Source organism: Drosophila nasuta, chromosome 3, assembly GCF_023558535.2.
Source record: "Drosophila nasuta strain 15112-1781.00 chromosome 3, ASM2355853v1, whole genome shotgun sequence".
Classification (NCBI taxonomy): Eukaryota; Metazoa; Arthropoda; class Insecta; order Diptera; family Drosophilidae; genus Drosophila; species Drosophila nasuta.
The window spans coordinates 23929999-23945521 of record NC_083457.1 but is presented as its reverse complement, the minus strand read 5'-3'; the positions used below and the strand labels follow the sequence as shown (position 1 = coordinate 23945521).

The following is a 15523-nucleotide window of genomic DNA, read 5'->3' as shown; positions in this document are numbered from 1 at the left end:
AAAACCGGATTGAACGCGTCGCACACATTTTCACTTGCCGCAAAATGACGTCAAGTCCAACATAAACAGATGGCCGCAAGTCGACGTCGACGTCGCAGTCGCCACTTTCTTCTTTCGTCGTCGAGGCACATGCAATTGCACTAGGGTCAGAGCAGTGTACAGGGGGGATCATAAGGTCAGCTACAGCAGCAACCACATGCAGCATGCAGCCACAGCAACCAGCACAGCAACAACTGCAACGCATTGCACTGCTCGGACCAGAACAAATTGTTGGACTCGTTGTGCTCTTCAAATTCCATCAAGTCTCTGGTATTTAGGCTTCTTTTTTCACTGCTCTTTCCACTAGCCTTCAAACAGACAGCTACATATCAAACTATGGCATAAATTTCTCTTGGGAAAATTACAGTAAAATACTAACAACAACAACAACAGCGGCAGCCGCAGCAAAGCTAAGAAAATGTATGAAAAGCAATGCGAAGTAAAGTCAGGGAAAAGAAAAGAAAAGTTCTTTCTTCATACACATTGAAAGTGGAGATTGCAGCATCTGAGTGAACGCTTGAGTAGCTTTGCTGAAGATTCGCCACTGCACGAACGCACAGTGGTGCAAAGGCGTTTGAAAAAGTTTGATAAGCGATAATACTTCATATTGAGGAGATCTTAATTTAAGAATTTGATAAAACTAATATGTCAACAAGAATGTATGTAAATGACATTAACAATATATTTTAAGCAAATTTGTTTCCTATTTGTGAATTTTCCAACAGCCTGGACACCACTGTGCATTGTGGAGCAGCCTCTGGGGGCTTTAACAATTGTTTGCCTGCCTTTTCGTGGGCTGTTTTCATTTCTAATGCGGCTGTTGTTGATGTTGCTATCGCTGGTGTTGCCTGTTGTTAGAGCTGTTATTGCTTGTTGCTGCTGCTGATATTGTTGATGTTGCTGTTGCTGCTGTCGTTCAGCCATAATTATGATCCATTAATTCTGGAGGCAGGCGGCGCCTTGTGCAATATTTTTAATGTAAAATCGATTTAATGGCGCTTTTCGCTCGAGGGCTTCAGCCCAAAATAGACAACTTGGGAAATGCAGCAGAAGCAGAAGCAGAAGCAGAAGAGCAACAACAGCAGCCACAGAAGCCTCTTGTTGAACTGCGGTTGAAAGTGTCGAAAGTGGTTGACTGGGGGGATTATTATTGGTACTGAAAACTGAAAACTGGGTAATTAACTTGTGAGCTAAACGGCCAAGTCATAATAATTATATATGGGAGACAACAAGATGGCAAAAGACAAGCAGCTGGGCCAGAACAAAAGATGCAACCGCTGAGCACTCGACTGTGCCCTGGACATGTGTGTGTTGCTGTGTCTGTGCACTCAGCTACAACACAAGACAAGTTCATAAAATGTTAGATGCCTCTTTCCCCACAATCCAATCTCCCGCTGCAGAGATCTTCTCTTCATTGTTCACCCTTCCACACAGCTGACACAAGTCAGCAATGCGGGTCTTTTGTTTTGGGCCAAGTTGTTGTTACGGTTGCTCTTTCTGCTGCTGCTGTTGCTGATGTTGTTGATGATCATGTGAAGTGAATGATCATGTGTATGTATGTATGTTTGCTGTATTGCTTGTTGCTAATATCCGCGACACATCTGCCAATGACATTTTCACTCTTTGCGCGCTTTGAGCATACGAGCTGAAATTATAAAACAACAGCGATTTGCCCCTCAGGCGCATGCGCAACACGTCCGACATGGATCAGTCGCACTAACCGGAGTCGGACACGGACAGCGAGACAGAGAGAGGGACAGATGGATAGACTTGGAGCCACACATTGCCAGCGGGCAGCAGAGCACTTTGAGCCATTTGCGTTTTAGACATTACACAAAAGCCACTGGCGAATGCCAAAGTGTTTGCCGCTCTTTGAGGAGGAACTGCCCTGAATACGGATTTCGCATTGTTTCTGCTTTTTCTCTCTGTTTTGGTTTTTATTTGTGTTTTTTTAGCTGCTAATTTGTGCGCTTAGCTTTTGCTTTTGACTTTGTTACTTTTGTTTTTTATTTTATTTTATTTTGTTTTTTGCGAAATGCGTCAAGTGCAAGTGGCGTCTTGCAGTCGAGAGACGGACCGAGAGATACGAAGACTTTGGGGGACAGTGCTGAAGATTTAGTAGTGAGCAAAACAAAGCATTCAACGTGCTCGTCTTTGTCACATTGAAGTGTAGATCCGGGCTTCAGCTTAGATAAAAAACAAAAGACAAACTGCTAAATTGCCAATGAAATTTGTGAGGCAGACAAAGTGCACAGCGCAAGTAAAGGTTAAAGCAGCGAATTCTCAGTACATTTATTTTAAGAGTTATTACTTGAATTATTATGTTCCAGTCGTGAAGAGTAGAATTCATAATTTTGTTTGTAGTTTTAGCAGGATGAGTACTGGCATAATAAGAGTGAATTGCTTTGAAATGGAAATTATTTTCGGGATTTATAGAGAGAAGTCTTGCGGAACTGCAAATTGAAATTGTTTTGTAGAAATTTCAGACTTGCTGAGTTTATTTATGGCTCAGCGGAATATTCTTTCTAACGGTATTAGAATGCCAATTCTATTATAGAAATTGAGCACATCAATCTTATTGTCAGCGAGCAGCTTGATTTACTTTCCAGCTTCAAAATAATTTAAAACTGATTTTGTTTTAATTTTAATTTGAATTGTAAGTGAAAATATCTTTATTTATTTTTTACTTGTTGTTATTCCCCAAACTAAATCTTCTTTCCTCTTCTATTTGCTTTCCAATTGCCTCGTCATGTTTTCAGTTTGCTCATTTCTTTTCTCCATTTGCTAATCATTTGATATTTATAGATATCTTTCATCTCTCTACCCATCGTGTTCCCAATTGCTAGTAACAGATGATGTGTTAAGTGTGCTATTAAGTTGTCCAAAGCGTCAGCTTAACTATTATTTAAATCAAAATTAAGCTCATCATCTGGCTCATTAGCTCGTCAATTGCAAGTTCTGAATGCAATTTCTATATTTACTCATATAATCGTAAAAGTCATATGATATCATGAAAGAACTGCAGTGTAGAGCTCAGTGTGTAAAGTGATGATATGTAAAATGTTTGTGAGCTCATCAGTGAAACATGTCAGAGACTGGCACTAAAATAAGTAAAAAACGAAATACAATATATAAAAAGTCAGTGGAAATAACAACAACAACTGAACCTCATCAACATCATGGACATTTTGATATTTCAACACTCGTCGACGCATGATCGACGATGGTCGTGTCAACTACACAGATACAGATGCAAAGATACACAGCTGCAGATACAGATACATGTACATGTACATGTACGAAGATACATAAACAGATACAGCTTAATGTGGAGTACCCCAAGTGCGAGTGCGGGGTACAAGTACATTCCTATGGAATGAAAGTGAGAGATTGATGGATGGATGGTGCGTCTGTCCGTCCGTCCGGCAAGTTGATGTATTTATGTAGACGACAGCAGCAGTATGTGCCAGTTAATTGCACAGCTTGTTGCTGTTGTTGCTGTTGTTGTTGTTATCGTTGTTGACCTCTAGCATATTAATGATTTAGAGCAGCAACAAAAACAAGAGCGAGAGCGAGAGCAAGAAACAATCGCTTGCATTGTTTGCTGTGTCGCGCCCAAAGAACAAAGTTGAAACAATGCCAAAAAAACGATTTAGACTAGACACAATAGTTATGCGAGTTATTGATGTAGTTCATGCTTAAATCAATCAAGGTTAATGCCAGATGGTAGCCATTAACTGTGATCCAATCCGCTACGATTCGGATTCAGATTCAGATTCGATGGAGCCAGACTGTAATTAATGAATGCCAATCACAATCGATCGCAGTGATATCATGAGCAAACCAATTTGCATCTGTTGCCGATTATTTATGCAAATCTACGAGTGTGAAGCTAAGGGAATATTAGACAACTTCAAAGAATTCTCACGCCAAGTCCAAGTCCAATACCAAGAGCAGGTTTCATTCGATAATAGCAAATGGCAATCGATTGTTGATCGATTTCTCGAGTCGCAGTCGCAGTCGCATTCAGAGAGTCAGATTCATAGTCAGGCATTGCCCCCGGGTTGTATCAACATTGAAACTGTTCACAGTATCTGTGTGTATGCGAGAGTGTGAATATATGTAAGTGTGTGTGTATGTGTTTAGTTTACTTGGTGACTGGGGTTGCACTCCAGTTGTTTTCTATGTCACGCGCTTCACAGCCGAAAAGCAAACAAAGCGCGGCAGACGAATGTGTGTTGTTGGTTCTATGACTCGACAGGGAACGAATGCTACTCATACTACTCACACTACTCATAAGAGTGTTCTAAGCATGAATGTAACCACTCACATAACTGGACAGCTGACGTCACAAGGCCAACAAACACTCAAGAACTGTGTGCTAAAATAAACAATGGACCAAGAATAATAATTTCCATGAATGGATATATCTGAGAAGGTAATCAAAACTAAGCAAAAAGAACTCGACTGAATTCTACAAGTCATAGCTCAGATTTTTACTACTACTATGGAGAGTATGGCACACATCTTAGATCGTTTTATCTACGAACTTAACTTTGATTTCCCAACACACATTTTAGACACATTTCCTTGAACGAAATCTACATACATGTTGCTTAGGCATCTGATATGCTATAAAGAATGCCAGATTGTTTTGAGAGTTATGATTACATTTTGCATTCTTTAACTATTTCTTTGTAAATTTCTATGTGTGTACAGCGGAAATCTTGCGCAATTCGATTTGGTGATTATTGGACGGAAAAAATTTATGAGCAGCTTTTCGAATGAAATCTGATATGCTGTTTAATTTAACAAGTTTTGTTTTAAATGGAAATATGATACATGTTTGTTTTATATAATTTTAATTGTAAAAAATTACATTTAATTTATAGTATTTTTTTATTTAGTGGGAAATACACAGTCTACGGGGTTTTCTCTAATGAAAATGTCGCGTGCAACACTTTTTAAAATGAAAAAAAACATGAACATATCAAAACAATTTTATGTGGAATAAAGATGAATCTTATATGAAGCTTTTGATTATTACTTAAATTACAGGTAAAAATAAGCTGGGAATTATTTTTCTCATTCAAGAATTCGAATTTGAACGAAAAACAGGAAAATTCCTATAATCAATCTTACTTACTTATTTGTAACATTGTTTCAGTTTATATTTTTTTCACTTTAAATAGTGTTGCACATAATGTTAAGTCTCTTTAAATCTAAGAATTAAACTGCCTTTGGATTGTCATCAGACTTATTCAGTTACCCTCAACCAATGGCCGTAAAATGCGGAATTTTACCAAGAATGTCTAGGTAAGCCTTACATCAGCCATAAGAATACCGCTCCTCTTAAAATCAACAGCGATAATCTCACAAATGGTTCTCTGTTAGGGTATTTAAATAGGTAAATATTGAATTTGGCTGCCTTAAATTGTTTATTTTGTTGATTTTTCGACGCAATTTGCTGGCCAATAAGGCAAAGGCGAAGGTTTGTGGAGCGGAACACCCAGACGAACAAATCAGCGCCATAAGAGTAAGAGTTCCCAGATCGGAGACTAGGCGAGTGACAGGGGGAGTGGGGAGTGGGGGAGGCGGCAACAGGGAGAGTGAAGGAGACCCAAAGCAAGAGCAAGAGCAAGAGCAAAACCAAGCCCACACCCACGCCGAGAGCTTTTGGCTTTGTTTACAAAACCTTGGACGTGGACGTGTGGCGAGCTGTTCCAAGCAAACCGAACGTTGGCCCCAAGAGCTTGCGATTTGTATGTGATGAGTGCCACTCCTAGCTTTGTGTGTGGATAATACGGCAAACTGAGACTGCGACTGCGATAGCGAGAGGAAAAAGAGTTAAAATACATCCGCGTATTGTTTGCAGGCAACACAACAATTGCAGTTGCACGTTGCAAGCGTTGCAAGTTGCCAGTTGCCAGTTGGCAAACGTTAGGCGCTTGATAATTAACGGTTTATTGATAAAACGTTACAAAAATAATGACGATCACAGGCCGATTATCACCATCGACCACCATTCGACGATCATCCGATCCGATCCGATCCGATCCGACCATCATCATCAACGAACCTCATGCTTGCCTCCAAGCCCCGTTTGGTCATTTGGTGGGCGTTTTTCCAGCAACAACAACACCAACAGCAACAGCAACAGCAGAAAATGCCATAAACATAATTCTCTGGCGAGCGCGATGCGATGCGGCTGTTTGGGGCAGGCAAAGCGTGAAATTGTTTTTGTGCCTCCATTGCTGCGGCAGCAGCCATGACATTCGATGCCTGCCACCTTTCCTCTGTCTCGTGACTCCTCTCCCTACTCCTCCCCACTCCCTCTGGCCCTAAATAGTTGCTGCGCTGCGCTGAGTCAAAGCAATTTTTATGTGTACAACGAACTCGCTGCGACTGTGACTGTGACTGTGCAACACAACGGCGGCATTTTTATAATAAAAATAATAATAAAAGAGCAACGACAGCACATACACTTGTTGCATTGCAAGCGAGGATGGGTATGCTGGTTGCTGCTCGATGGTTGCTGCTTGCTGCTGGCTGGTTGCAGGACAGGAAGCGTTGCTCGCTGCCTTTTGTCGTCGCCTCCCAAAATTGGCTGCACATTTGGCATTCATTTGGGTTTTGATGTTGCTCGCGTGCAGCAACAGCAACAGCACAGCAACAACTGCGAATGCCAAGAGCAAAAGTCTGGCAAATGAATAAAAAATAAACGCAATTAAGTACTCGCAACAGCAACAGAAACAGCAACAAAACAATAACAACAACAACAGCAGCAAAGACAACAAACAACAAATCAAAAAACGAGATCAAGATTTGGCTTTGATTGCATTTTCAAGGTTGTTGTTGCTGTTTGCTGTTGTTGCTGTTGCATTGCCCAAATTGGCGCGGTGCAATTAAAAAGAACTGCGTATATGGCATGATTTGTGTGTATATACATATATATCTGCTTCTGCTATATATACATTTTACTATGCTTGTAGCTAGGAAACACGCGCTTTTCCCATGTGCCCCAAATTGCGCAGAGCCAAAGCGCCAATGACGTCATTTATTTAATTATTTTGTCGCTATTTAAAGTTTTTGCATAATAGCAACAATACACAAAAATACATTTGCACGATTACCTAAAGCCCAAGTTTTGGCACCAATGCGACATCGTTTCATTTAAATATTATATTATTTTGTGTAGCTTCGCTGCTCAAAACAAACCGTTCACAAAATCTAAACAATTTACTATAAATACAACTCGCGAAATTTGCCGAAATTATCCGTTGCTTTTCATTGAACAAAACGAACTGAAATTTGTATTTAAAATTGAAATTGAAATTGAGATACTGCCCCATGACGATCCACGAGATACTCGATGAAAACGACGCAATTCCTCATTTTCCTCAATGTGAGCAACAAAATATTGAGCATATGACAAAAAGACAGGGAAATGTGTGTTCTCTTATAATTAAATAACGAACTGGGAATGCCCTTGCTCAAAAGCATATTTTGCATGACAAACTAGATAATAATAGGAGTTACTTTGCGAGTAGAACAAATAAATGTGGGAAAAATATTTAAAGGCAGAAAACAATGCCAGCAAATTAATCACAAATGTTATAAAGAGGTATTGTTTTATGGCACGATATGCATAAATATGCTATAATGTTAATTAAATCACAATTAAATACTAGATGAGTTAAAGATAAGATAACATATTTGAATATTGGATTGTATAAAAGTTGAATACAAATAATTTATAATAATTATTTGAGTCTCTAATTTAATTAACATTTGCATAGATATTTATATACGCTTTTATAATAATTATTTATGTCTCTAATTTAATTAACTTTAGCACACAAATTCCCATCGAATCATTGTTTGACAAACAATTAACGAATATCTACAAATCATCTTTTATTTATCCTTCAAACAGATTTCGCTAATTCACATACACAAACAACTTTAACAATTATCAATATTATTTTTTAATACTCCAAAAAGTTCTTTTAGTATCTCCAAAAATATGTTCGTTAATTATTATTGCCAAGACATTTTGTCAAGTGTATTTTGCTTGATAAATTGCTGCATCACGCGAATAACTTGAATGTCGTTTACTAAATGAAACTATTAAATTTTTTGATTTTCATTTTCAATTTGAAATGCAAATCACATAAAAAATACTTGTGCTCTTTCCAGTTGACAAGGTCAATTGAGTTGTGCGATAAGATGCAACTGCAATTTGCTTATCAACATTTAATTGAATTGTGTAATGAGTCAAGTTAAACGATTTGCTCCACGTCGTTGTGGCATGTGGCATGCGGCACGTAAAACATAGACGCCAGAAACTAGCTCAGTTTTTTTGGGAAGACTAAAAATAAATGGCATAATTCGAGTATGAACGATTTATAAGAGAGCGACAAAGTTGACGATGATCACGAAGATAATGATGATGATGACGACAATGATGCTGATGATGATGATGTATAAGAGGAAGAGCAGGAGATGAAGATCTAAACGACGACGACGACGACGACGACAACATGAAGCCAAAACAAACTGGCGCCGTTCCATTTAGACAATGAAATTTTCGGGACTGCTGATTAGCCAACAAATTAGACGCATGCCTGACATATTGGCTTTTATAAATGTTGTTGTAAGTTGTTGCTTGGTGGTGTTGTGTTTTCTTGTCTGATTTATGCAGTGCGGCTGACCCAAAAAAATGTAAATATATAAATTGTACAACAACAAAATAGTAGCAGCAGAAGTTGGCATCGCATTGCAGGAATTTTGTCGTTGTCGTTGTCGTTGCTTTTCATTTTATTTATGGCCAGCGCATTGTTGGTGAACTGTGGAATTTGTTTTTTTTTTTTTTTAGCTTAGCTTTGCATTTCATTTCGGCGGCAATTGCAAATTGGCAGCCCCATCAGAGAGCTAAGCTAAGTTAAGCTAGCAAATTGCAAATTGGAGTTCGGGCCCTAGCTGCATTCTGATTGAAAATTGTTTTCCCTGAAGAACGTGATGCAAAACAAGCCAAGTTGAAGACGCTGCAGGATGCATGCAGCATGCAGCATGTTGCATGTTGCATGTTGCATATTTGTGGTCAGCCCATAGCCACCACAATGGGGATAAGGGTCTGGGGACCTTTGTGGCAGTGGCATTTTCTTTGTTGTTTGCCAGGTAATTCGTCATGCAATCGAGAACAGCAGCAGCGGCAGCAACAGCAAATAAAAAGCAATATTCGCCGCTTAGTTGGCGCTTTTTACTTTGTTGTATTATGCAGTCAGGCAGACAGACAGACAGACAGAGAGACAAAAGCAGACAAATCGACAAAGAGTCAGTCAGTCTCTCTCTCTGACTCCGACTTCGAGACTTCGACTTCGACTTCGACTGGCTCCAGACTGTCGGCCTTGAGCTGTCGTTGTTGGCCACGTACGAAAGCAAAATGTGCAACGAGAGTCGGACGCGAACTTGGACGCATAATAATGATCGCCAAACTGCAAAAAGTGTTCACATTGATTGCATTTCATTTGCATTGTGAGAATCAATCACGAAGCACAGACCGACTCACTCACTGACTGACTAAATGAGAGAGTCAACAATCTCAGACTCAGTCTCAGTCTCCGTCTGTTGTCTAGCCACAGAGTCATTTATTGGTTATTAACGTGCCATAAGCTCTGGCTAAGTGCATGTGATCATACACATTTATTTTGTGTACTTACAACATGCAATTGCAATTGGCAATAGTAATAGCAATAACAATCATAATGATTGAGCACAAGGCAGACGACGCGTTGACTTGTTGACAATGGCTCAACTCTCTGGCACGTCATAGATACACACACACACATTTGCGATGTGAGTACACGCAGTTATAGATATCTATAATAATATCTATGAATACAGATACAGCAACAGCTAACACTGCAGCTGGCTTTGCATTTCAATTGTGGCCCAATGCTTTCGTTTTCATTCCGACTGCTAATCGACTAGGCCAACAAATGGCGCTGATTAGCAGGGAAATGGGAGAAATGGAGGGGCACAATTCAACTCAGCTCAGCTCAGCTCAACTCTCGTTAGCTCTTTGTTGCACAGCTTGCTTTCATTTTCAAGGCAAACGCTGCTGCTGCTGCTTTCACGCCCATTTCGCATGCGTGTGCAACTGCAACTGCAGGTTTAAAAAAAAAAAGTGAATCTAACGCTTGTTTAGGGACACTTACACAGCCCAATTGCAGGCGGGCAGCAGTTGTCGAACTTTGGAAACGAAAGTGAAAGCATTTAATATGCATAATGCACAATTTGATTTGAAATGCTTCTATTTCCCCTTATTACTGGCACACACTCAGCATTGGCAATGAGTCGGACACATTTTGGTTTGTGACTTTCAAAAATAGTCGCACAATTGTCACACAGAAATCAAATCAAATTAAATTGATTCGAAAATATATATTTTCGATGACGATTTGACACTCTCCCAAAAAGATTCCCAGGCTCGAAATTGACTCCAAATGGAAGTGATCGCATTCGCTTGATTTTTTTTATTATTTCTTCTTTTTGGTGTCAATTTGAGTTTCATACTCGTAATAAAATGAAATTGCTTTTTAAGTTTTACGGCTAAGTGTGTCAACTGTATGTGTGTGTGTGTGTGTGTGTGTGTTGCTTTTGTAATGATGATGTCCATTAAGTGCGTCAGAACTTTTGCGTTGTCTTGTGGGTGTCACTAATTGAATTTCCACTCAGCTAAAGCTCTCCTCTAACGGCACTTTATGGGCCTCAAAGTGTTGCCGGGTTCTCTTTCTCAGTCTCGGTCTCAGTGTCAGTTTCATGTCCGAACTCTGTTGCCTCACGTAGATCACATAAAATGTTTCATTTCAATATTGAAATACATTGCGCAACTCGAACACAAACTGTAATTTCGGTAGCATCAGCCTCAGCCGCAGTCTTTTGTTTTTTTTTTTAGCTCCCATTTCAATTTATGCAAAACGTCTGTCAATTTCTGGCCCCTTTTTTCTGGTATTTGATGTTCTGTCTCCCAAGAATAATTGCGAGCACGTAGCGCTGAGCAAAAACAACGAAACAGAAAAAAAAGCAGTCCAAGTTCATTGACAGTGTCTCGCGCTGAAATCTCGTCTGGCCACGCCCGATCGACGATTGCGTTGCGATTGCGGTTATCGACTTGGTCATTAGAGGAGAAGACAAACTGACAAACGGACATGCAAAAAGATATGGACTTGGATGGGGTGTACAACAGAGTAACGTGACCAAAACAAAGGCCCAACTCAAAAAAACAAATGACGAATTCCAAAGTACACACAACGGATTGCATGACCAAAATTTATTTGCGCTTGTAATTGCATTGACAAAATAAAAACAGCAACGCAAAAAAAACCCATGCCACAAATCAAATAAGCCCTCTAACCCAGTCACAGCGGTAAAATGCGAGTAATTCAATAAATTTGCATAAAAGCCGTGAACAGTATTTGTTTCACTTTAAAAATGATACTCGAAATCACGTTGAATTTGACTGAAACTTGTAGCGTGATTAGATAATGATCGTATATGCTTGCTAATCTAAAATTGGCTATCAAATTGATAGAGTAATTTACTGTGTAGATAGATAATGGGTAAATGTAGGCCATAAACTAACCTAGACTCCAAAGCATTAATTGCAGCTTGCAGCAGAGATAAGGTTATGGCTGACTATAGTTGCTAAACAAATAACTATAAAGCAACGATCGATTCAGCTGAAATTCGCATTATAGTTAGACAGTGAACAAATAATAAAAGTCTGCACTTGAAAGTTATCTAACTCAAACATCTTTATCTTTTTTATATGTACCTAATAATCTAGTTAAAAGTTTCATAAGACCGCGGGTGATTTTAATTCAATTAAGCTTAAGTAACTCGAGTTAGATAAATCTATAATTTAAATCAGTGTTTTTTGCTGATCTGCCAAGGCAAGTCTAACAACAAGTAGTTAAAGCTTGCCCAATCCAAATGAAAACCCCATTCAATTACATATTTCACGAGCATTACATTGCTTAAAAAGAGAGATACGCACAACCAACCTTCCCAGGGCACTGTGAAATGGTTGCGTTTAAATAGCAATACATATACTATATAGCACTATATATATAAAAAATGTTAATTGCATTACATTTTGGCCAACGAAAACAAACCCAGCAAATTAGGCAAACACAATTTAAACATGCGCGTTGTGCCGGGAAACCCAGCCCCAGTTTCAGACCCCGCAACTCAAAGCTATAGTCAGAGCCCTAGTCAGAGGCAAGTGCTGCCTGCTCTGATTTTAATTTGGGTTTTTGGTTGTTTTTTTTTTTTGTTTTGTGTCGTTTTTGTTTTTTGCGCATGTTTTTTGATTTTATCAGCTGGGTGGGCTGGCCGCTGGCCGAGGGTTTTCATTTACCGTCCGTCCGTCTGTCTGTCCGTTTGTCCGTCTGTCTGACTGTCTCGTCATGACGCGCGTGACCCACTAAAGAGCACTTTTTTTGTGGTTGTTGTTATTATTATTTTTGTGTCAAAGCAATTTTCGTGCTTGGCACAAGTCCGAGTCCCAACCCAAGACGCAGAAGAAGCAGCAGACAGCCAACGATCGATCGATGGATGGATGAATTTTATACGCGCTGTACTCATATGTGGTTTCTACAGTAGCGAACAGTTAACCCCGAACAGGAAGCCCAACATATTTACCTTTTGGCCACTTTTCAGCTCATAATAATTATGAATACTCTTCTTCTTCTTGTATAGTCGAGTGTATCTCTCTCATTGGAGCATGTTTTGTTGTCGTTTTCTGGGCCCGCAGCAGCGTTTTTTGTTGTTTTTTGGTTTTATTGCTCGCGCTGCTCGTGCGAGAAATTTTCGTGTTATAAAGTTAATTTGTGAAATTTTTCTGTTTGGATTTCTTAATGATTTGCGTGGTTCGCCTTTTGGCCACGACTCTCAAGAAAAGGAAGTTGCGCACCATTTGCCGGAGGTTACTGGAGCGTTTAGCATTGTTTCTTCATTAATTTTGCAGCTAATTGAAACCCCCCCTCAGCTCATATCTCTATAAGAGATTCTCAGTTTCGGAGTTGACCTTGTCGCTAAACTAGAGCCAAAACCTATAGCCTTTAGACCTGACCAACACATCTATTCTTGTATCTTTTTTACTGGTGTGTCGCAAGAGCCTACGCTACAAATGTTCTCAGCTGCTCACCTGCCGCTTCTTCATCAGTTGCCCTTTTTGTTTCCTCATTCTTTTTCCTCTTCGTTTTTTTTTTTTTTCTGTTGTCACTGTGCGTTGTTGCTACATTTGTTTAACTTTTGCGGTACTTTGTCTGCCCGCTCGACTTGAACTTGCTAATGTTTTTGTATCCGTAGTCATAGTTGTTGTTGATATTCTTGCTCTGCTGCAGGTGCTTAAGGCCATGGCTTGGCTTGGGCCCGCAACTTTATCTACACGATTTTCTGTAGAATGTAAACCGTTGCTGTAATTACAATCTACAGCCCTGAGTGGCCCTCGAGGCATGTGGGTAGCTGCAGACACTATGTATATAAGCTGAAGATACACATTTGTATCTTGAGCATATAGAATTTGTTTAGAGAATTGTGCTAACATTTTGAATGAAACAGGATTTAAAACTCAAATTTAATTAGCTCTTCGTTTTACTATTTGTTTTCGCGATTAGATTTATAGCTGTGACATTTTGTTGTCCATTAAGACTTTTAGTGTTTCGTCACTGGCAGGAAATCTGTTAATATTTCTTATTTGCGATATGCGATTTTATGGCTTCGTAAATTAGAAACTTAGAATCATATAAAAGCGTTAAGATTGGGATATTCCTGGAAGAAGCTTGAAAATTTTGCAATGAAGATAAGTTTGTTTGATTAAGTGAAGAACTAACGGAAGCTTCTAAATTTAAACTTTTTTAAAGTCGAATCATGTTTATGATCTGTTTGTCTACATAATTTACAATTTCTTTATAGAGCATACAGATTTCAGCTCAGCTTTAAACTATATCTACAAAGCTTTTGTTTTGTCGCTGCACTCATTTAGCTTCATTTGACTTTTTTTGTTTCAGAATATGCATGAATAATGTGCTCGCGTATTCCCCGGGCTATTGTGTAGATACAAATACCGAGTACCGCGAGTGCGAGACTTGATGGTTCGCTGACTGCCTGACTCTCTGTTCATCTGTCTGTCTGTCTGTCTGTTCGTCTGTCTGAATGTTCTCTGTGCGCCGTTCACTTTCAGATAAGTTGGGAAAGTAACTACGTAAATATGGAGCACAACAAAAAAAAAGACAAATTACAATTAGAATGCAATGATATATAGAGTAGGAACAACTGTGTAAAGTACAAATATATGTTCATATACAATGTGGGTTGCTTTTGTTCCAATGCTCGGACGGGTTCGGTTGGGTTCACTTCACCTGCGACTCTGTGTGTATGTGTGTGTGTGTCAGTGTGTGTGTGACATTTAAAGGGGATTTCTACGTTCTACGCTACGATAATGTGGATGGAGCTTTGGGGAAGCGCATTTGCATATCGTGTGCCCGCGGGTACAATGACATTTTCAGTCGCATGGATAATCCAGAACTTAACACGTACACTAAAACTCGATGATGGAGAGGGAGAGGGGAGGCGGGGCACTCATTAGAGGCACATTTTCAGGTAACATGCTGAGCAGTTTCACGTTTTATTTCTGTGGCTTTTATGACGCTCGCGTCTAATTATCATAATACAGAACTGGCACAGCAGCAGCAACAGCAAAAAAGCGATTGGCCTATTGATTGATTGATTAATTGAAGCCAAAGCCCAAAACAGATAGCAAAAACCAAAAACAACATCAACATCGCAGCGATCGGTAAGCGGCATGTTTAACAAATTTTCGATAACATTTCGATCGGTCTAATGAACTCTGTTATTTAACAGGCCGCTGGAGGCTACACTGCGAGAAATGGCTTTCAAATATATTTATACAATTCTTTTCACTTTTTATTATGTTGGCTAATTTCGCGCCGTGTAGCAGCTGCATTTAGTTTTTAATTGTTTTGCTGCTTCTTTTGGTTTTTTGCTTTTTGTTTTTGATTTTTTGTCAATTTCCGCAAATGCCGAAAATGCTTTTTGTTGAGTTTTTGCTTGAGAATAAATATAAAACGATTACGCGTACGATATTTAAATGAAGCGCTTCAATTGTCAATTTGTCAGGCGTTGATTAAAGAAATGGAATTTTTATACATTTTAATTAAGACTGAATAATTGCCGCGTGTCGCCGGATTGTTAAAACTTTTATTTTATTGTTGTTGGAACTCCAATTGAAATGCATGTTAATTTGTATTTGTTCAAGTGTTGTTTATACCACACAAAATATTTTTTGGCATGCCACCGAAAATAACTAAAAACGACAACGCAAAAACGCAACACAAACAGAAATCGAGAGAGAAAAAAAAAAAAACGAAACGAAACAGACAAAAAACCCGTTTAA

The 15523-nt window shown here is 39.2% G+C and overlaps 1 protein-coding gene across 3 annotated transcripts in view; it reads right to left on the bottom strand.

Annotated features, from left to right (window-relative positions):
• LOC132788007 (protein Shroom) overlaps positions 1 to 15523 on the bottom strand; it is a 56035-nt gene that overhangs the window by 6080 nt on the left and 34432 nt on the right. The window contains exon 1 of one of the 3 annotated variants that reach the window (XM_060795291.1): positions 7173 to 7267. The exons of the other annotated variants lie outside the window; for them this stretch is intronic. Coding sequence (XP_060651274.1) covers positions 7173 to 7204 — 32 coding nt within the window. The 5' untranslated portion in view covers positions 7205 to 7267. Of the gene's footprint in view, positions 1 to 7172; positions 7268 to 15523 lie in introns of those variants that run through there. 3 annotated transcript variants of the gene reach the window in all.